This window comes from Xyrauchen texanus, chromosome 7, assembly GCF_025860055.1.
Source record: "Xyrauchen texanus isolate HMW12.3.18 chromosome 7, RBS_HiC_50CHRs, whole genome shotgun sequence".
NCBI lineage: Eukaryota > Metazoa > Chordata > Actinopteri > Cypriniformes > Catostomidae > Xyrauchen > Xyrauchen texanus.
Genome location: NC_068282.1, coordinates 20931714 through 20959004, shown reverse-complemented (window position 1 = coordinate 20959004; position 27291 = coordinate 20931714). Strand labels below are relative to the sequence as shown.

At 36.9% G+C, this 27291-nt stretch overlaps 1 protein-coding gene across 4 annotated transcripts in view; it reads right to left on the bottom strand.

Moving 5' to 3' along the window:
- The window catches only part of LOC127646275 (microtubule-associated serine/threonine-protein kinase 2-like), a 213360-nt gene that overhangs the window by 144890 nt on the left and 41179 nt on the right, over window positions 1-27291 (bottom strand). For all 4 annotated transcript variants that reach the window (XM_052129780.1, XM_052129781.1, XM_052129782.1 and 1 more), the window contains exons 2-3: window positions 25886-26030; window positions 21545-21690 (exon numbers count right to left, since the gene is read on the bottom strand). In XM_052129780.1, the coding sequence (XP_051985740.1) occupies window positions 21545-21690; window positions 25886-26030 (291 nt within the window). The remainder of the gene's footprint in view (window positions 1-21544; window positions 21691-25885; window positions 26031-27291) is intronic.

Genomic DNA, 27291 nt, shown 5'->3' with positions numbered 1-27291 from the left:
CTGGGAGGACCTCACGTTGAACAGGACTACTGGAGAAAAGCAGTGCAGGAAGGTGCAGCACACCAGGAAACTGAACTCTGTCGTGCCGCAGAGGCAAAGCGGCAACATCGCAAGGACAAAAAGAGAAAGGCTCCACCTTTCTACCACCACACGCCACCTCAATCTTCCAATGCCCACATCGCAGCAGAATCTGTGGATCACGGATTGGACTTTACAGCCACCAGAGGATCCACAAATAAGATGACCCGACTGAGAGGACAGTCATACTCGTTTCGAGTGACCGCCGAAGAAGAAGATATATGGTAGGGTCCAAAAGTTTGAGACAACACTGAAAATGTAGGACTTTGTTTAATTAAACAGGGTTTGCAGGTTTTATGAAGCTACATTTAAAAATGTAAGACCTTTTTAAGACCAACTAAAGAAAATGTAAGGAAACAAATGTGTGTGTGTGTGTGTGTGTGTGTGTGTGTGTGTGTGTGTGTGTGTGTGTGTGTGTGTGTGTGTAATACCAGTAAAATTATTTGGTTTCTCAGCATCTTCTGTACATTTGAGTTATTCCCAATGTGGCTATATATGAGGTCAAGATTTTGACAATTGAGGGACTAATACACAACTTTTACAAAAGGTGCAAAAAAATATTGATGCTCAAGAAGGCAAAAGAAGAATCAAGGGGTGCAAACTTTTGAACAGTATGATTTGTGTAAATAACAGTAAATTCTGTGTTAAGTAGCTTTTGAAGGCCAGTACTACATAAAAAATATAATATTTTTCAGGCTATTTGTATACATTCTGAAAGGGGTGTGGAAACGTTATAAAAATAAAAGGGTTATGCAAACTTCTGCACTTAAGTGTATAGGCTATATCGTTTGTGAAAATGTATATTTTAATTTAGATTTCGTTTTTTCATGATTTATCCACATTTTAGATTTTTTAACGTTCAAATTCCATGTAGCATATTCTGTCCATATGATGTCATGTTGCAAGTGTAATTATGAAATTACTTCTGTCAGGTACACAGGCACACAAAATTCACAACATTATAACCAAAAATTAAAAATACAACCCCCATATCTGAATGTGGCATTGTCTGATTTACCCGTGGGGAAACGAACATTACAGAAAAATACTCACTTACATATTCACGTGCTGCATGACGAAATGGATCGGCTTCTTTCAGCTCGTTGCTGAAACCCCATTTTTTATTGGTGCATTTCTACATGTGCTGACTGATAGGATGACAAAAACGGTGCACCAAACGTCATTGCCATGGTATCCAGATACATTTCAGCAGATTTGCAGAAAGACTAGAATGAAAGTATCGTCAAATCAACGTGCAAGGCCTCGAAATTGCTTTTCTTCTCTGCAAACGATACCAAATAGTTTACGTTATAGCTTGTAATAAATACAGATGAAGCCAGAGATTTACATACACTTAGACTGAATTAATTAAAACTCATTTTTTAACCACTCCACAGATTTAATATTAGCAAACTTTAGTTTTGGCAAGTTGTTTAGGACATGTGCTTTGTGCATGACACAAGTCATTTTTCCAACAATTGTTTACAGACAGATTGCTTCACTTTTAATTGACTATACCACAATTCCAGTGGGTCAGAAGTGTACATATACTATGTATGCTGTGTCTTTAAACAGCTTAGAAAATTCCAGAAAATTACGTCAGGCTTTTAGACAATAAGCCAATTAGCTTCTGGTAGGAGGTGTACCTATGGATGTATTTTAAGGCCTACCTTAAAATTCAGTGCCTCTTTGCTTGACATCATGGGAAAATCAAAAGAAATCAGCCAAGACCTCAGAAAAACAATTGTGGACCTCCACAAGTCTGGTTCTTCCTTGGGAGCACTTTACAAATGCCTGAAGGTACCATGTTCATCTATAGTACACAAGTATAAATACCATGGGACCACACAGACATCCTACCACTCAGAAAGGGGACACATTCTGTCTCCTAGAGATGAACGTAGTTTGGTGTGAAAAGTGCAAATCAATCCCAGAACAACAGCAAAGGACCTTGTGAAGATGCTGGAAGAAAGGATAAGTATCTATATCCACAGTAAAATGAGTCATAACTGCTGCTCAGCAAGGAAGAAGCCACTGCTCCAAAACCGCCTAAAAAAAGCCAGACTACAATTTGCAAGTGCACATGGGGATATAGAACTTACTTTTTAGGAGAAATGTCCTCTAGTCTAATAAAACAAAACTTTTATTGTTTGGCCATAATGACCATCATTATGTTTGGCGGAAAAAGGGTGAGACTTTCAAGCTGAAGAACACCAACCCAACCGTTAAGCATGGGGGTGGCAGCATCATCTTGTGGGGGTGCTTTGCTGCAGGAGGGACTGGTGCACTTCACAAAATAGATGACATCAAGAGGAAGGAAAATTATTTAAATAAAATGTAATTATGTGGATACATTGAAGCAACATCTCAAGACATCAGTCAGGAAGTTAAAGCTCAGTCACAAATGGGTCTTCCAAATGGACAATAACCTCAAGAATACCTCCAAAATGGCTAAAGGACAACAAAGTCAAGGTATTGGAGTGACCATCACAAAGCCCTGACCTAAATCCTCAATCTGTGGGCAGAACTGAAAAAGCCTGTGCGAGCAAGGAGGCCTACAAACCCGACTCATTTACACCAGTTCTGTCTGGAAGAATTGGCCAAAATTCCAGAAACTTATTGTGAGAAGCTTATGGAAGGCTACCCAAAAACATTTGAACCAAGTTAAACAATTTAAAGGCAATGCTACCAAATACGAACAAAGTGTATATAAACATCTTACTCACTGGGAATGTGATGAAAGAAATAAAAGCTGAATTAAATAATTCTCTCTAAAATTATCCTGACATTAGAGGTCGACCGATATTGGTTTTTTCAGGCCGATGCCGATCTTTTGAAATCCGGGTCGGCCGATGGCCGATTAATGCTGCCGATTTATTTTGGCCGATATGTGCTTGTTTTTAACCTCTTATTTGAACCTTTTATTTGAAAGATAAAATGTAACACAAATAATTACTTAAGATAGACAACATTTCTCAACAAATACATTTATTGAACACTTGACCGATCTGCACTTGTACACTTAAATTAAAAATGTATAATGTAAAAACATATTGTATAAATAATGTATAACAAATATATTAAATAAACAAAGCAGGTGTTACTGAACTGCTCCGAGACACTAAGGTTGAGATCCAAATGCAGCTTTAATTAAGGGGCAATCCAGACACATAATCCAATATTCAGAGCATCCAAGAGAAGCACATGCATAACTAGGGATGGGTATCGTTAAGGTTTTAATGGTATTACAATCTTACCGATACTGTTTATAGATCCGTACTTTAACGGTATTCTTAACGTTCTTTTGTTATATATATATATATATATATATATATATATATATATATATATATATATATATATATATATATATATATATATATATATATATATATATATATATATATTTATTACACAAATATAAACGTTATATAGGCACAGTGATTTAATTTCAGGAAGGTCTACTAACATTACTGTTCAGGTGTGGTCTAAAAAGAAATCTAATAAAGTAATCAATTGTAAAATAACACTGCATAGTTTATCATAGATAGATTAATGCTTATTAATGCAGAAGTTATTCATTCAAGAGCTGTAAGTGATTTTCTCTTTGCCTTTTGTTGTTTGATTCGCAGTAATGGCTCAATCGTCAACATGTTCATTAGACAGCTTCCCCTTTAAGACAGAGTTCAGATCTAATAGGCTCCTGATGCAGCATATTTTCTCCCAACTATTTCCATAACTACGTCCATTTAAGACAAAAACTGTGTTTAAGTGAATCTCCAAGCCGGTCGTTTTGACATTTTTGTGTATATTTGATCGTTTAGACGCGCACATGAAACCCAAAGTAGCCTATACTTTGCTTGTCTCGTTGCTGTCTGTATCGGAGCGCGCGCCACCTTGGGAACGGTATCTCTTGCGCTCTTTTTATTATTAAACGCGTCCCGCAATTTAGCAACAGTAGCTAGACTGCATTTTACAACAAGCACCGATCGAGTTTTAGGGAGAAATGTCAGTGCACCGCTGTGAAGGGAAGGAAGTTGTGCTAGACAGAATGCGGCTTATGTATAAATATTATAAATAATAAATAATTCTTTGGAAGGCAAAATCTAAAATAAAATCAGACTAATAATCACAGATCTAATCCAGGCTATGTCTGAATGTTTAGTTCTGTCACTCATTTAGCAGGGCTCGTTTTGTGCTCGCTGTGGCACCGCGTGTTCTCTCTCTCTCTGACTGCGAATAGCTAAATTGCATCACAGACAAATGGTTTCATATTATTATACATAGAAATGGCTGACAAGATAAAATAACTTTCTCTTTATAGCAATAAAGAATGTATTTTCTTAATTTCTCCAGTACCAACAGCAGAACCGATAACATCCAAGCTTTCCAAAGCCAGTCCTTCACTAGCCTATACTGCGTTGGTATATTTTTATTACTTATATATCTGCATTGAGTGACAACCCTCTCAAATATAAGACACACAAACAGAACAAATAAAAGTCTCAGACTCACTGTCTGTAATTGCAAAATTCTTGCTTACTTATTGTGACATGATAGCAACCCTTCTGCTGTGATAATGCAACTTCAACTACGCTATCAATATGCAAAGTAGACGAACGTCATGTCAACTATCGCGTTTGTCACGTTTTTTCTCAAAGTTGGCAGTAACATATCAAAAGTTTTTAATTAAATCTAAAGAAGTTATACAAATTTAACCCTTACTGTTTTCTCCAAGGAACTTAGCTCCTTCCTTAGGCACTGGATGAGGTCTGCTCACTCTGCTGGAAAATGACTCTAGGGGCAGTGTGCGTCGAACACGTGTTCCACAACAACACTAGGCTGCCCACAGATGCGCCTGCCTAATAATCGGCTTGATATGCGTGGATATTGGCCGATGCCGATTATGTAAAAAATGCAAAAAATCGGCCGATTAATCGGTCGACCTCTACCAGACATATCACATTCCTAAAATACTGATCATAACAGACATAAAACAGGGAATGTTTTCTACGATTAAATGTCAGGAAATCTGAGTTTAAATGTATTTGGCTAAGGTGTATTTAAAGTTCTGACTTCAACCGTAAATATTTTTCTGCAAAAGCCTATGGAACCCACTTTATATTCTATCTATTTATCTATCTATCCATCCAGCCATCCATCCATAATACCATGTTCTCCCAGTTAATTTATAGATTTTATATACTGTGTGGAAATCCCGAAAAAAATATGATGGAACAAGCTGAAACTTAAACTATGTAAATGTAGATCTTGACATTAAGCCAAGGCTAGATGCAGCCAGACATTTGGTGTATTCAATCAGTTTAAATAAAATAAATAAACCTCGACCCTCTAAACAAGTCAAATCTTGCAATTTATTGCAAGAGAGTGTGACACGAGGTGCTTCAGAGAGAGAAAAAAAAATGTAATCAATTCACAGAGACAACATTCATAACAGCCCAGATAGTTTCCACGGCAACCTCTCATGGCTTTAATCCAGTGTTGGCTGAAGAAATAGATCTGATCAATGAGTGAAATGGCATTCAGATAGAGTTGAGATGACCCTAAAATAAGCAACTGAATCTAGAGCACAGCCAGCCACCAACAAAGGTACATGACATGCAGGAGAAAGAGGAAGAGTGATTGTGTTGTGCGGATTTTGTTATTACTGATATGAGTGATCAAAATAATAATTAAAAAAAAAAAGATGTAGTAAGATATAGAGACCTCGTAATAGGGCTGGTCGGTATGAAAAACATTTTAATCGATAATAATCAATTTTGCGATGTACGATTCAATTAACCCCCTGCCAAAGCTTTTGCTTTAAAAATAAAATTAATTTATTATGTAACATATGTAACAGTCTGCTTTAGGCAAAAAATCTGTATAACGCATGCTAATAGATTTATACATATTTACCAGGTAGCTGCATACTAACATAGTCATTTCGCCACTACATGGAATAGGTGCACAAGAGCTCACTGTTCACATAGCAGCATACATTTTGCATGTGGTTAGTACACAAACCATACACGGATCCTTGAACAGATGGGCTGTGAGAGTGTGTATGAAGTGAGATCAGCAGGTGAGCTGACGCAGACATTGTCCCTTGCCTTAAGGCAGAGTTACAGTCCACCACTGACAGCAATTAAACACCCTCCCTAAGCACCCAGCTAATGCATTTCAAATCAAGATCTCACAAAAATCATTTAAAGCATGCGATTAAAGCACATCAACACCATGACACTTGTTTTAATTGAACCACACACAGGAACAGCTTCCCAAAAAATTTTAATTCTCTCAACATTTATTCACCCTCATGTTGTTCCAAACCCATAAAGGCCTAACTTTCTTTAAAAAACAAACAAAAGGAGATGTTAGGCAGAATGTTAGAAAAAATAAAAATAAAAAAAAATTGTTGGCTCTATAACCATCACAAAATAATAGCACAAAATATAAATGATAAGGTGAACAGAGTGATACATAAAGTAAAATATTAACTGTGAGTTTCTTGAACTTCTTTGAAAAAATCCATGAAATTAAGATTTTAAGTACTACTAACTCAAACAATCATGTACAGAACTGAGGTTGTAGGGGGAGCCCATAGGCCCATGCGCTTGAATAATTTAAGCATGTTTGTTTTGTCAAAACAAACTTATTGGGGCATTAAATTAGTTGTTATTAAGAATTCATAAAGATTTTAGCTCTTTTTAGTATTACTGATGTTGTTTTACTGTAATTTATTGTTTTGTGTGAAGTTACCATTAGCCATTATTCATGTTCCCTTTGGTAAAGATGAATCCTGTTCAATCCATGTCATTTTTCCTTGCGCATGTGAATGTGCATAGCTGAAGTGTAGCATTATCTGCACTACTTTGGGAATCAATTGTTTAATGAATGACCTCAGAAATCATTTTCTTTTGAGTCAATTAAATTAGGTAGAAACAATAATATTAAAGTTTATTTGAAACAACGTGCTATTAGTTGTTAAATCTTATTCAAGTAAAATACCTTTTTAAGTAAATAAATTTGAATGAACTGAAACGTGTACTGTATATTGAACAAAGGTTTTCTAATTATGCTGACATAAAATGACCAGAAGTTGAACTTACTTACAAAGCGTGATGTAAATATGCTACAAATATAGCTAAATCCAACACAATTTGTTTTCAGGGCAGTCACCTTTCACTTTTCTTGTATCCTTTTCCATACAATGCAAGTGAATGGTCAATCTGCCTAACACAGGGTTCATACAGATGTTTCAAAGACTTTCAAGGACTTTAAGCACATTTTTGTTTTGTTTTCAAGAACTATGCTCAAAATGTCATTAAAACAAATTATTTATTTATTACATTTAAATAAAAAATATTTAATTCATTCAGTTAATATATTTTCTTAAACACCACTTATTACAAGTACAACATATCTCAATCAGCATCTTTAACTACATATTCTCAGTAACACTTTGGTTCATTCATGATGAAATTGATATGCAATTAGTAGTGCGCCCCTTAAAACGCACTTTGCTTTCCAACAAAAGTGAATAACTGGGTCCGTAAACAGTGGTCCATATGACACATGTGCTATGTTTCATGTTTTCTAAAGTCACACAACAGATTTATGAGAGAAACTGACCGAATTGCAAATGGGTCATTCTCAAATAATTTTGTCTTTCCATCTTACAAAATATTGAAATTTCCATACAGTTATGCCTATAAACACTGAGGGTAAACATTTTGTTGACAATCATTTTTATTCATAAAGTACAACTTTATTATTTGATTTTGTTTAACGAATGAAGCAAGTTCACACTAAGTTAACACTAGTGAGGGTTAAATGGGTTACAACACCAAATATTATTGTGTGAGAATATTAGTTAAAATGTGAATTGATAACTTTTTAACATGTCATAGAAGTGGTGTACCAGATGAAGAGGACAAGGATTTTTTCAGGCAATTGACAATTTCAAATATATTTTCTAAAAATAAAATTATTCAAGAGTCAAACCATTTCATATCATTAAAGGTTAAGTTATAGAATGATACTTTTTATTTATTTATTTTTCGCTATTTGAAAGCTAGGGACATGTATGTCCACATATTTAAATATTGGCCCAAATGTTGTCAGAAATTTTCATTCAAATATCAGAATGTTTTACATCTGATAGTCTGATAGTTTCAAGGATTCATACTTGTTAAATCCACCACAGCAGTATCTATAAAATATATTTTTTAAATCCTCCAGTAACAATTTATTCTGACGTGACAGCTGCCACGTGACAGCGCCGTCTATGCGCTGCCTGCTTCTGCAGTGGTCTGTCGTTGTGTTTTTCCAAAAATAAATAAATAAATTTCATTTATTAAATGATTTAAGCAACTCGTATTAAAATTAATTAACTCGTATTAATTCAAGAACTTCTTAAGCACCTCTTGTTACAAAAGTTTTTTTTTTAAAGGGTTTTCCACGACTTAAACTTGAATAAGCCAAATTCAAGCACCCTGATAACATCTCCTTTTGTATTCCACAGAAGAAAGGTAGTCAAGCAGGTTTAGAAAAACATGAGGCTGAATAAATGATAACAGAAATTTAATGTTTGGGTAAACTACCCATTTAAATACATTAATCTAAAGGAACAAGGTTGAAATATTTGGAAAGATGAGGAGATACACACAAAACTAGAGAGAGAGATTGAGAACATCCATCCATGACAGACTGCTATAGGATAAGACTCATAGCACGTGTTAATCCCTTGAGAGGAACGATAGCTATTTCAATCTCCAACTGATTTCAAAATGGATTAAACAAGACACGCCAAGATCAGACACCTTGTCTGAGGGGAGAGATGAGGTGTGTATGATTTTAGGTTGATGTGGGATTGTCACCTCATTCTGAGTGTCAAGTTATCAACCTGAAGTTATAGAGAAAGAGGTGTCATCGAATGGAGGTTCCATGGAGAACAATGTGTGTTAGGGAAAGACTAAAAACTTTCATATAACATAGACCATCAATCTTCCCCAACCACTTAGTGCATCGCACAAATACAGTACATGTGATATCATTATAAGTGGTGAAAGGTAAGGCAAGAATCCCTATTACTACTGCTCATACTTGAAGGGGTTTGTTCAAAGGAATCAACAATTCATATCTCAAAACATATGGCTTGTTGTGGAGAGGTGTGCCATTTCATTTCTAAGCAATCAGTCTTTCCATAAGCTAAATGGGTGGCATTTGTTGAGCCTTTTATTGCAAAGAGAAGAATGTTTTGATAGTGCCCTAGACCTTCAGTGTTTACACATTTTGGGGGAAACAACCTACAAATGATTGCGTATAGTTGTCTTTGCACATTAAGCTGGGATACAAAAAAATAATTTTGACTTTGAAACACCTTTAAAAGTTTATTTTTAATAGCACATCTTTTGTAATTCATTGCAAGTGTTAAAGCTACATATAATTTCATTTAAAAAAGTTTTAATGCATATGTGCACCTGTCAATGTCGGAGTCTGTCAGTAACGCCCAGGTTGTTGTAGAAGTACTACTTTGTACTACTAGTATGAAACTCAATCCACCCAATAAAAACATTTTTAATTACGGCACCTTCACAGCAAAAAGCATCAAAGTCTTTCACACTTCGCTTCAAAACAGAGAGAGGAAAGGGGTTTCTTTAAGAATGTGGCTTAAGTTCTCAACCAGCACTGTAGTTCTTAGTTTTTGAGGAGCAGACAAGGGAATAAGCAATAATAATAAATAAAAAAAGAATGAGAGAAACATCAAAAACAAAGCGAAAACATTGTCAGCCAATTATTTCTGGAAAATGAGTTGCCGGAAGCCAAGAGTAATGTTGTGCTGTGTTTATTGATCTCAAGCATAAGTGTTTCATTTTTTTATATGCATCTTAATTGCTATCTGGACTCTGGATATCTGGAGTCAACCAGAATCTTACCATGAGGAGTTAGAAAGCCAAAATGTCAGCGAGAGCCCTGTGGAGACCAGGGTAATTAACAAAATTTTGATCAGCTCATTTGAAGGAAACAGATACAGTATAGCTAGTAGGGATGTAACGATATTGACGATATCGCGCTATCGCGGTGGTAAACGTGTCTCGATATCGTCGTGGTTGGGTTACAATATTAAAAGGACAGGTGTCCGTCAAAAAGCAAGAGGATTAAACACAGTCCCGCGGAACAAATCATTGTTAACTACATAGACCATGATCCTTTGCGCTGCGTCGTCACAACAACCGTTGTTAAGCCAATAGGATTGCACGCTACACGCTGTCCACACAAGCTCACAGCAAGCCAGCAGGGCCGACAGCGATACTTGTAAGGATGAAAACAACAACCCCGAAGTTGAGATTGTGCCAGCCCCTGCAGCTTTTAAATCAGATGTCTGGAAACATTTGGTTTCGTCGTGTCAAAAAACGCAAAAGGAGAGGTGGTGGTGGACAGACAATGGACTATTTTGATCTTTCTGATGAAAAACGTGAACATAAGCTAAATGATAGGTCAGTGTTTTTTTAAAAGGCTTTTTGACTATTTTATTTAAGTTTAAGTCATGTTCCTAAATACCAGTTTTAAAAGGCTGCTTTTATTTGCGTTATGCATAAACCTGACTTAACTTGATCTTTGTTTGCACTTAAAGGGAATTCCCTATTGTTTACAATTGTTGTAGTTGCTTCTTAACTTGAACATTGCACAGAAGAATCAGTTATGCAACCAAATATTACTATACAGAATATTGATGTTCCTGACTACAACTTGCACTTTAAAAGCACTATGTGATCAGCGTTTTATGTTGTCATGATCCATAAATACAACAATACATTGCCTGTTGACTGGCAAAAGCAGAATAAATGTCAGTATTTTTTCGCTATTATCATCACAAACACTATCGTGAGCTATTTAACAATACCGTGAGCTTTTCCACAATATCGCAATAAATATCGTACCGTGAGGTCAATATCGAAATTGTATCGTACCGTGAGATTTTGATATCGTTACATCCCTAATAGCTAGCCAGTCTCTATCGTGCATTTTAAAATGAATTCAACAAAGCGTTACTGTAATAACAGATATACAAGCAGAGTATTTCAGAATCTGCTCATAATTGTGAGGTCCACAGAGGTCATTTCAGCAAAAGAACTTGTCATATTCTGCCCAATTTAAGTTTATATCCTGCCTCAGCATGCGTTTTAAAAAGTCACAGATTTGACAACCGAGGGTGAGAACAAGTTCCACAATGTAAATTGAAGGGGAAATAATCATAGCAAACGATGACAGCAGAGAAATAAAGAAAAAGAAAAAAAGAAGACATTTTTGACATTTTAGAAAAAGTCAATTACTCGCTTGTTTTTTCTTAAAAGAATGTCAAATAATGTGCCTTTTCAAAGCCGTTAAAAAGTTATCTATTCTCATGTATTGTTTTTTTTTCTCTTTATCCCCTTTGTCTCCCCAATTTGGCATGCCCAATTACCAAATGCTCTGTAATTCCTAGTGGTGGCGCAGTTACTCGCCTCAATCTATGTGGTGGTGAACGAATCTCAGTTGCCTCCGCTTCCGAGACAGTCATCCCGAGAAATCATATAACGTGGCTTGCTGAGCGCATTACAGCGGAGACTTGGCGAGTGTGGAGGCTCACAACTCACCAAGCTGAGAGCGAGAACCACCATATTTCGACCACAAGGAAGGTAACCCACGTGACTACCCACCCTAGCAGCCGGGCCTAGTGGTTGCTTAGGAAGCCTGGCTGGTGTCACTCAGTACACCCTGGATTCAAACTTTTGCTGGTTGTCAGAATCAGACCCCTTGTGCTTTTCAAATATCTTAAAAAATATTTTGAGAACATCATGATGTAGCATCTGGAATCAGACACACAATTATTCATTATTTAATGAATAAGCCAACAGATGTCTCAAGACTGTAACAAGCAAAGATCCAAGTAGGCCCAAGCTGACTCCGTTATGTCTGCTCCCCCTCTGATCATTATCAAGCCTTAACACTGTCTTTACAGGGTCCAGCATCTAGTGGACGTCAGTGACATTCCAACTGGGGGAGGTTAGCTGCATGCCAGAGCAATCTTTCCCCCATAAGAAATGGACTCAAAGCCCAGAACAACAGACTTTTCTTCATTAAATAATAGACAAACTGTCTATAAATTCACATGTATATCCACAGGACATTGTGTATAGGATAATTTCTGTCTTGTAGGGCTGCAACTAACTATTATATTGATAATCGATTAATTAACGATTATTAGAACGATTATTTGATTATTGCAACGATTAAGCATTAGCTCTTAACTGACTATTCAGCTTGTGCCCGGACTTAAAAGGTTGTATTAAACGTGCTTACTAACAATAAAGAGGACAAAATCATCTTTTAAAAATACCTCTAAATAACATTCACTGAATTAAAAGGGAAAAAATATTTTTATTAAGTTTAATTCAGTAAAGAAATTCGCTGCAAAAAAAACTATTGTTATCACGTGTTTTTGTCTTGTTTTCTATTTAAATTTGTATAAAAATACTTAAAACAATTTAAATTTACTTGAGAAGCAACTTATAAGATATTTAGACTTGCTTTAATAGAATGTATCTTAAACACAAGTGTATTTTGTATACAAGTGTATTTGTTCACTTGGTTATACTTCTGCAAGTGCAGTAAAGACAAAATATATTTATATTCAAGATCTATTCTCTAAAAGCAAGTCTAAATATCTTATATACTGCTTCTCAGGTGAATGCATCTTTTTTTAAAGAATTTTTAGATATTTAAAAATATTTTTATTTTTTTATATTATATACAACATTCTCAGATAACAATATTTTTTATGCAGTATAGTAAATGTAAAGTAAATGTACATTGTTTTAAACGAGATTTAGATATTTGTACTGGAAAACAAGCCAAAACAAATTACTTAAACTGATTACGGTTTATTTGTGCATTATGGAACGTGTTGGAAACTGTTTTCATTAGTGTTGACCCAGATCACAAATCACTGGTGTTGGTTACTATGGCAATGAAAGTTCACGGGAAGTCCTAAAGAGTCTCTTCCGGGGCAACTAACCGCATATGCGCAACCTACCAACGCCATATTGTCAACAGAGTACGCTACAATGACAAAAACACAAATCCTGAGTTGCAAAAATTAAACATCAATAATGCATCGGATTGTCCATTACATCAAAAGGGGTTTTTATTTAAAAAACAAAAACAGATCGATAACTAGAGTAGCTGTGGTGCTGGTAGGGACATTAATGGGGCGTTACTTTCCATGTTGGATATTCCTACTTTATATTTCTAAACATCTCTGGAATGGTGTGAACTAACCAATTAACACCTAAAACATAGTCTATGCAAGAATGTGAAAACAAACACTTCTAGCAATACAAGCTTGATTTCATGCATCGTTGCATACCAAAATGTCTCAAAACGTAATTCATAACGACATGATTTGTAAAACCATTTTATAGATATTTTGTTCAAAAAGAACAAAATCTTGCTGATTAAATATTTTAGAACTGAGCATACCTAGAAAAAAAGAACTATGTGAGATTTTAAGATCATGTTTCACAGGCCTCGAAAATCATAATTTTTTAATTGACTGATTTTTCCAGTTTTTCCATTACTACAGAAACCAAGTCCAGTAAACGTTTGTCTACACTGGTCTTCATGTCTTTTCAGGACACAGTCTCTCTTGAGAGATGTACCTCTTACACAAGACACTGTAGACATACATTTAGGATTTTGGGCTCATATGGTGCATTCACATCAGAGTATGTGGGCGAAGCGGAGTGGGAGCAGAGTGAGGAGTGGAGCGGCATGATTTTGCCTGGAGCGAGGAGCGTGTTTTAAAAATATCGGAGCGTCATTGTTTTCTCTCGCTCCAAGTGTGCTCCACTAACGCTCCATCAAGGTCAAAACACCTGTTAACAGACCTTAATGCAATAATTCACCACATGTTAAGCAGTGTTAAACACTATTGGAATGAAGGAAAGATGGAATTTCTGATATAACCAAAAATAATATACTAATTTACAATCTAGCAGCACTTGGTAATGTTCAATCTCCAGCACGAAAGTTACTTTCACTTTCTGTTTTCATGCTCTCTATTATTGAGATAAGTTTGCGGTAAAGCTTGACTTAACTACATGTTTGCGTTTTATCTCTTTATTCTTACGTCAACTGGCATATAGTGAATTAATGATGGGACAGCAAAGGAGAACACGAGTGGGGTGGTGGTGAACGTGGTATCTTCAGGCATTTGGAAATTGCTCCCAAGGATGAACCAGACTTGTGGAGGTCCACAATTTTCTTTTTCTTTTGATTTTCCATGATGTCAAGCATAGAGGCACTGAGTTTGAAGGTAGGCCTTAAAATACATCCACAGGTACACCCCCAATTCAGTACACCTCCTATCAGAAGCTATTTGGCTAATTGCATAAAGGCTTGACATTATATTCAGAAATTTTCCACGCTGCTTAAAGGCTCAGTAAACTTGTTGTATGTACATTTGTAACCCACTGGAATTATGATATAGTCAATTAAAAGTGAAACAATCTGTCTGTAACAATTGTTGTAAAAATTACTCATGTCATGCACAAAGTAGATGTCCTAAACGACTTGCCAAAATTATAGTTTGCTAATATGAAATCTGTGGATCGGTTAAGAAAAAATAAATAAAAATAAATAAAAAAAATCAGACACAATGAAAAGAACACTGGCTTGATTTAGATCAGATATTAAAAACCTGTCAAACAGATTTCTTTTTTCCTCCAAGGTACACCGTGTTACTTTTGGTTTAAAATGTTGTGTTATAGATTAGCTCATGGTTTGGACCAAAGGCAAAGAACATCAGATTAAGTGTGGGAAAATAGAAACAGCTGCCTAGCAAAACGTAGTGCATAACAGAGTCAGAATAGAAGCCATATAAATTAAACAAGCAGAGAAGGTAAAAAAGAAAACAACACAAAAACAGAGGAAGACAGGAACAATGGTCCCAGAAGCCTCTACCTCTACCATAAGTGTTATCACCTTGGGTTGATTGGCAGCACAGTGGAGGGTCTTTCAAGTAATTATTCATAATTGCCTTTTGAATATTTCATACAGTACATATGACTCACTATTTTTGTTTGCAATCTATTGTCACGATAACGGGAGATGAGCAAACATTCTGGTTTTCTATTTTTCTTTGTCTTCCATGTGTCTTCTATTACCTCCAGGTATTGACGTTTATTTTCCAACCACTAAAAATGAGTTGATAAAAAAAAAAAGCAAGCTAATATTTCAAAATGATGGAAACAGATTTCACTCTCCTTTTAAAAGATTTAAGTGACAAAGCATTGACTATCTATTCATGAGAGCCACAGCTACTTATGTGGGCCTCAGTCTGGCTATAAAAGCTCCATTAAACATACTAAAGACCAGAATCCCTGGGAGGGGAAAACAAATCACCATTTAAAATATATGACCGGTGCACAAATTAACCCTGATGCCTTTGTATAAATGCACTTTAGCAAGGCAACAAAAAGGAAATGTTTTTATATCTGGTATAGTTTTAAATTGCAATGTAAGACCCACATTTTTATCATAAAGAAGCTACACATTACATAAAAAAAAAACATATATAATAAGGAAAGGGGGGGACTATATGGAGTGAAAACATCACCTACTGCATTACCTGAACCTTTCCTTTTTGGGCTACCTATATGCAAATAATATGGAATTTTCATGGTATGCTAATGCCACTGTTGCCTGACTACAATCTGTTGCCTGACATCTAAATTTTGACTGAACTTCAACGGGCAAAAAATACCTTGTTCCTTCTTCTCTGGATGTGTGCTGTAACATAACTGAACAAACTATCCTATCAGTTAAATCAAAACAGAACAGACAAACTGACACATTCTGAACACAAAACATAACAAAAATTACTGCAGTATCAGGAAAACTCTGATGTTGTTGTCTCCAATGTCTATGCAATATATGTAAAGTTCAACAAATGTATACACACACCCACACACACATATACACATATATATATATATATATATATATATATATATATATATATATATATATATACACACACACACACACACACACACACACACACACACACACACACACACACACTCACCTAAAGGATTATTAGGAACACCTGTTCAATTTCTCATTAATGCAATTATCTAATCAACCAATCACATGGCAGTTGCTTCAATGCATTTAGGGGTGTGTTCCTGGTCAAGACAATCTCCTGAACTCCAAACTGAATGTCAGAATGGGAAAGAAAGGTGCTTTAAGCAATTTTGAGCGTGGCATGGTTGTTGGTGCCAGACGGGCCGGTCTGAGTATTTCACAATCTGCTCAGTTACTGGGATTTTCACGCACAACCATTTCTAGGGTTTACAAAGAATGGTGCGAAAAGGGAAAAACATCCAGTATGCGGCAGTCCTGTGGGCGAAAATGCCTTGTTGATGCTAGAGGTCAGAGGAGAATGGGCTGACAGATTCAAGCTGATAGAAGAGCAACTTTGCCTGAAATAACCACTCGTTACAACCGAGGTATGCAGCAAAGCATTTGTGAAGCCACAACACGCACAACCTTGAGGCGGATGGGCTACAACAGCAGAAGACCCCACCGGGTACCACTCATCTCCAAAAAAAGAGGCTACAATTTGCAAGTCAAAGGAGTGCACCCCCAATTCTCTATGAAAGTCGTGTCCCTAGATATGACACGGGTCCCTCCTTTGAATACATTTTCCACCTTTTGATCATCATCCAGGCAAAAATTGTAAGGAAAATCACTGAGATGAGCAACAGTACTCTACAAGCCACACAATTTGAGGTATCAATCATGTCAGCAAAAATAGACCAGCACAACGTGCGTGCTGAAGATTAATAATAAATTAAAAGTTAGGGGTTTGTTCAAATGCTTAAAGGGATAGTTCACCCAAAAATATAATATACCATTCACTTGCATTTATGGACCTATAGAGCTGAAATATTCTTCTAAAAATCTTTGTGTTCTGCAGAAGAAAGAAAGTCATACACATCTGGGACGGCATGAGGGTGAGTAAATGAGAACATTTTTGGGTGAACTGTCCCTTTAACCCCATTTATGAGCAATAGTAGTAATGACGCTTGCCTTACCACACAACATATTCCCGTTTGGGTAACTCGCACAACCATAAATCTGATCAGATGAATCACTTTGCATAATCAGTTATGGTTCATGTCAAACAAACATCACCAGACATACACATGCACCCAGTTACATCAAAAAAAATATGTCTCTGCAGAAAATGCATGCTCAAACAAACACACACAAAGCACAGCACCACGCCTGTAGAGGGAAGGTAAACACCATCTGCCTGTCCTGCATGGTTCCCCTTAAGACACCCTTGCACATCTTCTGTGTCTTTCTCAAGCCTGACACAATAAAGCACCACAGGATTGGCTCCACCTGCCCTCACAGCCAGGACCTGATGATTATGAACTACATCACCACAGGGTAAACCGACCCTGGGTCATTTCCACACACCTTCACCACACTTTCATGCCAAAGAAAATACATCTTACTTGAGATGTCAAAATCGTTTATATTACAATATGTCTATTTCACATAATTTTCTAATAAATATTATAGACATGTACCAAGGGCAAGACAAAATCCATTAGAACCACAAAAAAAAAAATCAATGTCAAAAAAAAAAACAATCACTGTAGGATTTGTTTTCTACAAGCAATTTCATGGAAGTTGCTTAATTTACTACTTCATATTCTATATAGTTTGTCAAAAATATTGCTCAAATATCAAAAGGAGATATATTCTTTTTAATACTCTAGAATACTGCTGCATCATAACGATGATAAATATGATATGGTATCACTGCTTGATGTGTTTATTAATTTATCATCCAAAAGGTTATTTCTCATTTACAGCAGTGATTAATTGAATTCATTTTCATTTAAGAAGCATTCAAATTACAGTGGATGCACTCTTTACAGTTGTTGAATGATGTGCTTTTTGGCCAAAAGTCTGTGGACACCCCCTTTTAATTTACATGTTTTGCAATTCCCTTTAAAAAAAAATTAAACACAAAACGTAATGGTACAGTATACAAAAGCATTCTTAAGAATTTTTTGCTTCCAACTTTGTGATAACAGTTTGGGGAGGGCCCTTTTCTGTTCCAGCATTACAATGCTCCTGTGCTCAAAGTGAGGTCCATAAAGAAATAACTTGAATTTACTTGCTCTGTCTGAAAGAACTTGAAAAGCCGAGACCTGAAGCCCACTGAGCACCTTATGCTGAGTTTACACGATTTTAGGCCCGATTTTCACTCGCCGACAGTTTTGCGGAGATCGCCGACAAAGGCCCGAAATCATAGGCAAATCAGAGCTAGCTCCCATGAGCAACGATCTCTATTTATAAATTATCAAAGACTTGATTTGAGAGAAGTGTAGACGTGATATCTAGGATGTTAAATATATGAACCCGTCTACGATTCCAAATCGCACAATGTGAAAAGTATTTTGACTGAATACAACTGCAGCACTGACCTACAGCCAACGAGAGGGCAAGAAACGGAGCACGGGAAGTTTCAGTGGGAGGAGTCCTGATGGACCTGCAACAGAACACCAACTAGTATGGCTGCGGTATTAAGGTCTCATTGGACAGAAGAAATGGAGGACAAATTTGTGGCAGGAGCACCAGTGACTAATTTATGTTTCCTCTGAACTATACCACAACCGGGTGAAGAAAGAGAAGAGTTGGAGAGAAATTGCTAATTCTTTTGGACAGTCAGGTAAGCAAATATGTAGATTTTTCAGTTAATGGTACTTTTTCATATTGTAACCAATTAAATATATGATGCAATAATGCATAACATATGACAATGCATTTGTTTTGTATCTCATATCACTTCTCGCATGTAATCTGTTGTGAAACGTAATTTGGAGTCCAGGCAGAGTCTTGGGGATTCATCAATAGTGAAATGTTTTGTAATGTGTTCACCCCATCGCAGATTCCTTGTGTAATTTGAAAACTCTACAACTTCAATGACAAGACAGACAGTTGTGTAATATGAACGGTACCACAATCTGACGTCTTTGAAAGTCATGTAGTATGTAGGAGGCATTAGGGATGAATTGGACGCAGACTCCGAGCCAGGGTCAGTTCATCAACCAATATCTGTGTGACCTCACTGATGCTCGTGTCTGAATGTGAGAAAATCCATGCAGCTATATTCTAACATCAAATGGAAAGCGTTTCCAGAGGAGTAAAATGTTACAGCAGCAAAGAGTGGGAATAATCCCTACGGTTTTGATATTAAATGTTCAACAAGCACGTACAAATGTTGGTGTTCAGGTGTCCACAAACTTTTGGCCATGTAATGTATGCTTTTGCATTCAATTTCAGGCTCTTCGTATCAAAGTACAGTAGTATAATACAGTCTTGTTGCCTTAACTGCAGATTAGAATGTTTTTATATCAGCAAGCTGTTGTATGCTGGTACATAAAGCCCAATAAGCAGCAATTAGTGTGTCCATGGCTTCTCTTTCAACAGACAAGGCCTTTTAAAGAGGACCTACTTAAGCAATAGCACATTAATTACCACTTTATTAAGGCACCATGCTTCAGTGCAGAGCTGAGTACATTATTCATCCATAAACATAAGGACTGAGATAATCACACAGATTCTGTGTAGCACTTCATCCATTTAAGCTTTGTGCAGTTTAGTTCTACATCAGTGAGCAGTTTTTTCAATGACTCTCGGTTTGCTGCCACCTGCTGGTTATAAAACAACCACGAAACAACCTTTATTTTTATTTGGCTCATGGCAAGTGAGGCTCGAACCAGCGACCTTCTGGTTAACAGTTATGTGCTTTAGCCCACTACACCACCACCACTCCCATAATTTCACTTTGTAATGTAAAAAAGTATCTCTAGGCCCATGCACTCTGTTCCATTTTGATGCACGGCATGTCTTGCTGCTTTTGAATGCAAGCCATTGCTTTGAGGTGTTCTTGATGCATTAGTTTGTATTAGATCACAATCACTGCAAATTATTCAGTCTATCATTTTGTTTAGTTTTATGTTCTTCATGAGAGTACTGAAAGTGAGATTATATGCACAGCCTTTGACGATTTGCCTATATCTGGTTTGTTTTCCCGGTAACTTGAGCTTTTTGAGGATAATGAGCATGTTTTAGGGGTGTTTTGTGCAGAGAGGATATTATGGTCTATTATTAACATGGGATAATAATATTATTTTTATCCATCATTTTTGTTTCATACAAGTACGCAACTTATACCAGAAAATAAACCGGATGCACACACCATGAGTGTGTGTGAGAGAGTGAAGTCATAACTGATGTACTAGGTTAAAGTGATTTTCTGGTTTCTTTTTTAATCTGTCAAAATGAGGAACAGCATTTGGAATGATCCTTCAACGTTAATGATAATATTAATGTCAACTGATAAATGACAGAGAATTTTTGGTTCACGCAACCTCTGAAATGCTGGGTTAAGTGATTATTTGTGCCCCACCACAAATAATGAGCCTAAGACACCACTGATAATTTCCTGGATCAAACCTAACTGGAAATAAACAAATTCTTATTAATTAGGATACCCACCAGCCTGGGCTAAATCATGCTAGTTTAAAACTATGTCCAGGCTATGACATCAATAGTAAGTTTTCCATTCTGAAAGATGTAGTACTCGCCATGGGCAGCAGATGTAGCTATGGCACTAGGCTTTAAAACTAGACAACAGAATATCTTTGTCAACAAGCTTTCACATTCAGCAAATAAAACTCTTCAGAATGTCAGATCTGATTAAGTTTAAATTGGTATAAATGACACAAAATGCACCACACCTAAAAAAGCAGCAAATTTACATGTGAAAATATCCAATTAACATTCCACCACAGAATCCAGCAAAACAAATATTCATATTTTGCATAAAGAAAAAGAAGCCTATTCGAGTACCATTAAGACTCATAAAATATTTGCAAAAAAATTGCATTACCATGATTAATCTTTATTTTTTTTATTTAGCATAAAGGCAGTACAACAAATACTGTCATAATAAATACATAAACACTTAAATACATAATATTTGTGAACATTAATACATGACCTAAATGTTACTACAGTTAGACTGTTTTCTTTAGGCAAAATATATTCTTTATAATTCTTGATTCCGTCATTTAATTTTGATTGAAACACGACCAAGAAATGTTCTTGATAGGTTTGATAAGATTCACCTATACATCCAAGAAGAGCAACTTATGTCTCCTAGTCATACATCATCACCACATGGAAGTGACGGTCCATGTGGCAGTTAAGTCCTTATTTAACATTAGGTTTTGTCAGTGTGACATCTTGTGCAGGTGTGTGTCTGTTTTTGTTTTGGACAGAAATGGATAGAAAGGTGTATGTATGCATTTGGTGCAGATGTGCTCACCAGTCCTGCAGTAAGAGAGGGAGCAGACTTGCCAAAAGACTGACTCCTCATGCGGACTAAGTTATTGGGTTCTCCTGCATGTGGCTGCCAAGCAAGCTGACTCACTCCACCATGCATGCTGCTGGACAGAGGCAGAAGCTGCTTTCCTGCGGCACACAGAGGAAACAGAGAATATGAATGGATTACCAAGGGCATTTTCTTCCTTTGTAAGGGCAATTTTTTCCTCCCCTTGTAAAATGATGGTGTCACTCTTTTATTTTAAATACTTTAATTTATTCTAATATAAAATTGTAATAATGTTACCAATAATATTTAATCGACATAAACTAATATTTGTAGGGTTGGTATTGGCATTTATTACCCAATATTGATTTGATTCCACTATGTAAGTGTTATTTCCTAATTGCTTATGCCTCAAAAGTATAGAAAATGGCTATTATTCCCCAAAAACTTTGCTTTTGTGACCAGGACAGTGATATTTTGAAATTTACCAAATTTCCTGAACATTCCAGTAACCTTTGAGTAACTTCTAGAACTTTCCAGTAATATAAATAGTAGTATAAATACAGTGGCTCTTAGCCCACTAGTTCAGTTTAGTTCCAGCTGCTTAAGTGACCAAGACAGTGATATTTTGAAATGTACCTATTTCCAATGAGAAAACAGGCAAATTTGTGTCTTTTCATTCACATACAGTCAGAAAAAAACAACGTATGTATCCAAATTAACATGTATTTATACTAAATACAAAAATTACTACAAAAGATTTAGTTGTAGTTTTTTGAGATTTGCAGTTATACTGTAAATCACTTTCATGAATCAGCCCCCAAATGGAGTCTCCCGTCATGTTCTCATTATACTATCCTTGGTAGTGGCGTTCAAAGTCCAGTATATCCTGATCGAAGCGCTTGCCTTGCTCCTCAGAGTAAACTCCCATGTTCTCCTTGAAATTATCAAGATGAGCATCAAGGAAATGGATTTTGAGGGACATCCTGCAGCCTATTGTGCCGTAGTTCTTCACCAGAGTCTCAACCAGTTCCACATACTTTTCGACCTTGTGATTACCCAGCCCAGAACCACTGCGACAAAGCTGTTCCAAGCCGCTTTCTCCTTACTAGTGAGCTTCTTGGGGAATTCATTGCACTCCAGGATCTTCTTTATCTATGGTCCAACGAAGACACCGGCTTTGACCTTTGCCTCAGACAGCTTAGAGAATAATAATAATAATAATAATAATAATAATAATAATAATTCCTTACATTTATATAGCGCTTTTCTAGGCACTCAAAAACTTTACGTAGCATAGGGATGAAGCGACGGCAGGCGTAGTGCGCCAGAACGCCCACCACACACCAGCTATTGGTGGAGAGGAGAGAGTAGAGGGATGTAGCCAATTCAGGGGTGGAGATTATTAATGACCACAGACAGAGAGTCGGGACCTCGGTTTAACATCTCACCCGAAGGACGGTGCCTTTTTACAGTATAGAGTCCCCATCACTATACTGGGGCATTACGACCCACACAGACCGTAGGGTGAGCACCCCCTGCTGGCCTCCCTAATACCACTTCCAGCAGCAACCTTGGTTTTCCCCAGGAGGTCTCCCATCCAGGTACTGGCCAGGCTCAACCCAGCTTAGCTTTAGTGGGCAACCAGGCAAGAGCTGCAGGGTGATATGGCTGCCGGCATTATAAGTCTTGAAGGTAGTTGAAGGCTGCCGACTCCTTATCTATAGCTCTAACAAATTCTTTCATAAGGCCCAATTTGATGTGCAGTGGTGGCATCAGCACCTTCCGGGGGTCCACCAGTGGCTACCACTTAACGTTGTTCCTCCCCACAGAGAACTCAGTCTGCTGTGGCCAGTACCCACTTTGGTAGTGAGCCTTGGTGTCCCTGCTGTCCCAAAGGCATCCCAAAAATCATTTTAAAATTAAAATTTTTACAATTTAAAAAATTAACACATTTTATAACATAAAATTCTGAGCAACAATTGTCCACCTTACCTTCCAGAGTTTTTTTGCAGTGCTTGCAGGTGAAAGAGGTGCCCAGGGTTTGTCTTGATGCCCGACAGGCACGCCAAAATAGGTCTCGTAGGCCTCACACATCTTAGCAGATGCTTTCACGGAGTACTTTTTCCACTCGTCTTGATAAATTGGCCACAGACATAGCAAAATGTGTCTGCTAGATACTTGCAGCCTCTTGATGCCATCTCAGAAAAATGCAGATATGTATCCACTTAAGCAGCTGGAACTAAACTGAACTGGTGGGCTAAGGGCCACTGTATTTATACTACTATTTATATTACTAGAAAGTTCTAGAAGTTACTCCAAGTCCTGGTTACAAAAGCAAAGTTTGTGGGGAATAACAGCCATTTTTTACCCTTTTGAGGCATAAGCAATTAGGAAATAGCACTTACTACACAGGAACCCAAAACATGTACATGGTAAAATCAATTAATTTGGCCTCTAGCAGTGAGGGCCAATGAGCACGAAAGTATAGCACAGGGAGTGATAGTATTACACAATAGGACAGTTTATTTTCAATGAGAGGAGCAAACGTCACAGAATTTAGCACGGGAGAACAACACCAAAGTGATGCAGAGCGATAGAAGCAGAGTGCAAGTCTGTGCACGTCAATTTTGCAATGATCCCTAACTGACTAGGCAACATCTGCACGACAGACAGGGTGCTACAAATAAAGTTCAGCCCAAGGCTCAACAATAATGCTTGTCTGGGATAAATAGATTTTTGAAGGGGAGGGTGAAAGGAGAATTTTACATGCCTGACCGGACAAGTAGCCTAATTAATAAGTCAATAAATAAAAAATATAGCCGGTTATTTGCCCGGTAAGGAATGTAAAATTCTCTTTCACCTGCTCCTTAAAAAAATCCACTTGTCCTGGACAAGCTAATGTGTGTGCGGAGAATGCTTGTGGTAATACGGATACACACCTGAACGGTCAAAAACATTTCAAAATTCTGCTAATGGTGAAGTATTAATTTAATACACAGTGAGTTATATCTAAAGTGAAAGTAAACAGTGGAGAAAACGTGGATTTGTATCAATTTCAGACTTGAAAGTGTAAATGTTACCTAATAGACCTGCAGCTGTGTGTTGTTAATATTACTATAATAACCATAACAAGAAAATGAGAAAACCACTCACTGCTCTTGGCTGGATAACTTTAGTATCTTTAAAAAGTATTAATGTATAATAATCATACAGTGAACATCAGTAGTAGTTTTATGTTGCATTTCATTCTGAATGTTTACTTAAATACTTGATAAAACCTGTTAAAATGCACTGTTTTCTTTGCATTTTTATGTGCAATTATTTTTTATTTATTTCTATTCATTGCTGTTTTTTTATTGTTAATTTATTACTGGCTGTTTTACCAATTATACAAAAAAATTGATAACTTGAAACAATTCTTACATAACTATAAAATTATTTTGTGTTATTATTTGTTGTGGTATTTTAGCTGGTATCAAGAATCGTTAAATTTACTACCGACAACTAAATATTGGTATTATGACAATGTAAATTTTATGCATGTTAGATCTTGCTCCAATAACATGATGAAAAAGTAGATCTTATTCAATATAACTGCACATCCCTGCTGTTAATGGTGGTGATGGAGGCTTTTCTTTATTTGACTACCATACGTAACATAATATAGCCACCATATGGCAATAGCCTCTTCCCCTACCCTACGCAGTTTACATTTCTGTTGCAGAGAATTGAACTGATTGCATAGGTACAATATTAAGTTGGGAATCTGTCATTTTAAAAAATATACAACAGAAACTTTGACGTTACTTCACCATGTAACAATGACAAGTAACTTTTTACTTGTCCATAGGACGAGCACATAACAATGCTTAATGTCGAGCCCTGCAGCAAAAATGTAAATGAAGATCGTGATGTACAGTATATATTTGTAACTATATCTTATATTATTAATAAAATCTAGGTCATTTTTTGCCCCCTTATTTTGAATTTCAGGGGCATTTTTGTATATTTCTGTGGCATTTTCGCTCGAGTCCCTGTTAATTTTCAACACTGTTCTACACACTCAGATATACATACAAGGATACTCTGGTATGTACACACTCCTTGTGGATAGATGTCTCCTAAGCAAATACAGCAAGTGCCAATGTGAAAGAATGAGGAATTAGATGTATTTGTGGTTGGGTAGTTCTCCATGTGCAAGCAGCAATGCTACTATACTATTATAAAATACATGTGGTACACTGTCATGTGACAACACTACTCTTATTCATGTCCTCATGGTTCCTTCACACCAAACCATATACATTTGCATTGTAGCAGGCGCTTGTGCCTTACCGGTGAGCACGCTGGCCATACTGCTGCGTCGAGCTCTGCTGTCATCCTGACTGAGCTGCCGCTGCAGTTTGGTCTTTCCTGCGGCAGGAGACAGGTCGGGGTTACTTAGCTTTCTGAACAGCAGGGGTGGAGGTGCCGGCAGCATCTGCTGAAAAACACACAGATTAGAAAACACACATACATCTGTTTTAAGAAATATTTCTGCAATTTAACTATAAGAGTGTTTACATTTCACCTAAAAAAAAACACAATGAATTTAAATACAGTCTGCACCTGCTACATTCACACTGTTGCGCTGCATCACACACAAACATAGTCACATGTGCATAATCAATCTCTAAATGAGGCCTTGCTGCCAAGTCATTATGTTGGCCTGTATTTTGTCATCAACAGATTAGCATGCCTAGAAAAACAACAAGAAATGTGAAGTTGTAAATGTAAACTAAATGACCAAAATTGGGAGCCAAATAAATAATCAAAGATTCAGGCTTTTCAAGAAGTCTGCAAATTAATTCCAGCTCCTAATGTTTCTGGGTTCCTTTGTCAGGAGGGAAAACAGACATCGCCATAAAAACCTGGTAGAAACCCCAAGCCGGTCACATCCTCTCTGTGGTGTCACAAGATTCCAGAAATATCTGGTAGGCCTGTTTGTATCAAATGCACTCATAAAAACCACACCAGAGAGCACGAGAGCCCTAAAAAGTGTGTTTCTGCCAAAGAGTCTGAAAGCAAACAAATTTCAGTATCCTCACAACTAGCTCGCACACAAACCAAGTGACAATACAAAAAAAACCAATCCTACCACAGACCACTGGAGACGAAATAAAAAAAAAAACACCCTGAAGGAACACAAAGGGTTGAAACAAGTCTGGCAATCACACTAAAAGTCATACACAAACACACGTTCAGCAGAAAAATATTTTTGGTTTCATATCACAATTACAACCCTTACCTTGTGCATGTTTCAAGGACTACTGTTTTCAATATAAAGAAACAAGCACTCTGACAAGACACTTTCAGTGACCGATTAAGGACTTATACTCTAAGGACTGTTAGAACTTTCATCTAGGCTATGTTCTCAACCCCTAAAGTGCACCTAAATTTACACCCACACAACCATCCATTTACTGGACAAATACATAGTGCATGTCAGCAAGCACACACTTGATCAATGACAGGATGAAAAGGTGCAGCCGTTGATAAGTCCTGCAAGGGAGAAGAGCATTGGGATGCGAAGGGGGCTAGGTGACCATGACGTCAGTCTGGAGTCGTGGGGCTAATCAGCTGAGGATCATGGACATGCTGAGGACCTGGCACATGTTCAGGGAGGCTGCAACATATGGCGATTCTACCAACTTGGAGGAATACACAGCATCAGTGACCAGCTACATCAGCAAGTGCATTGA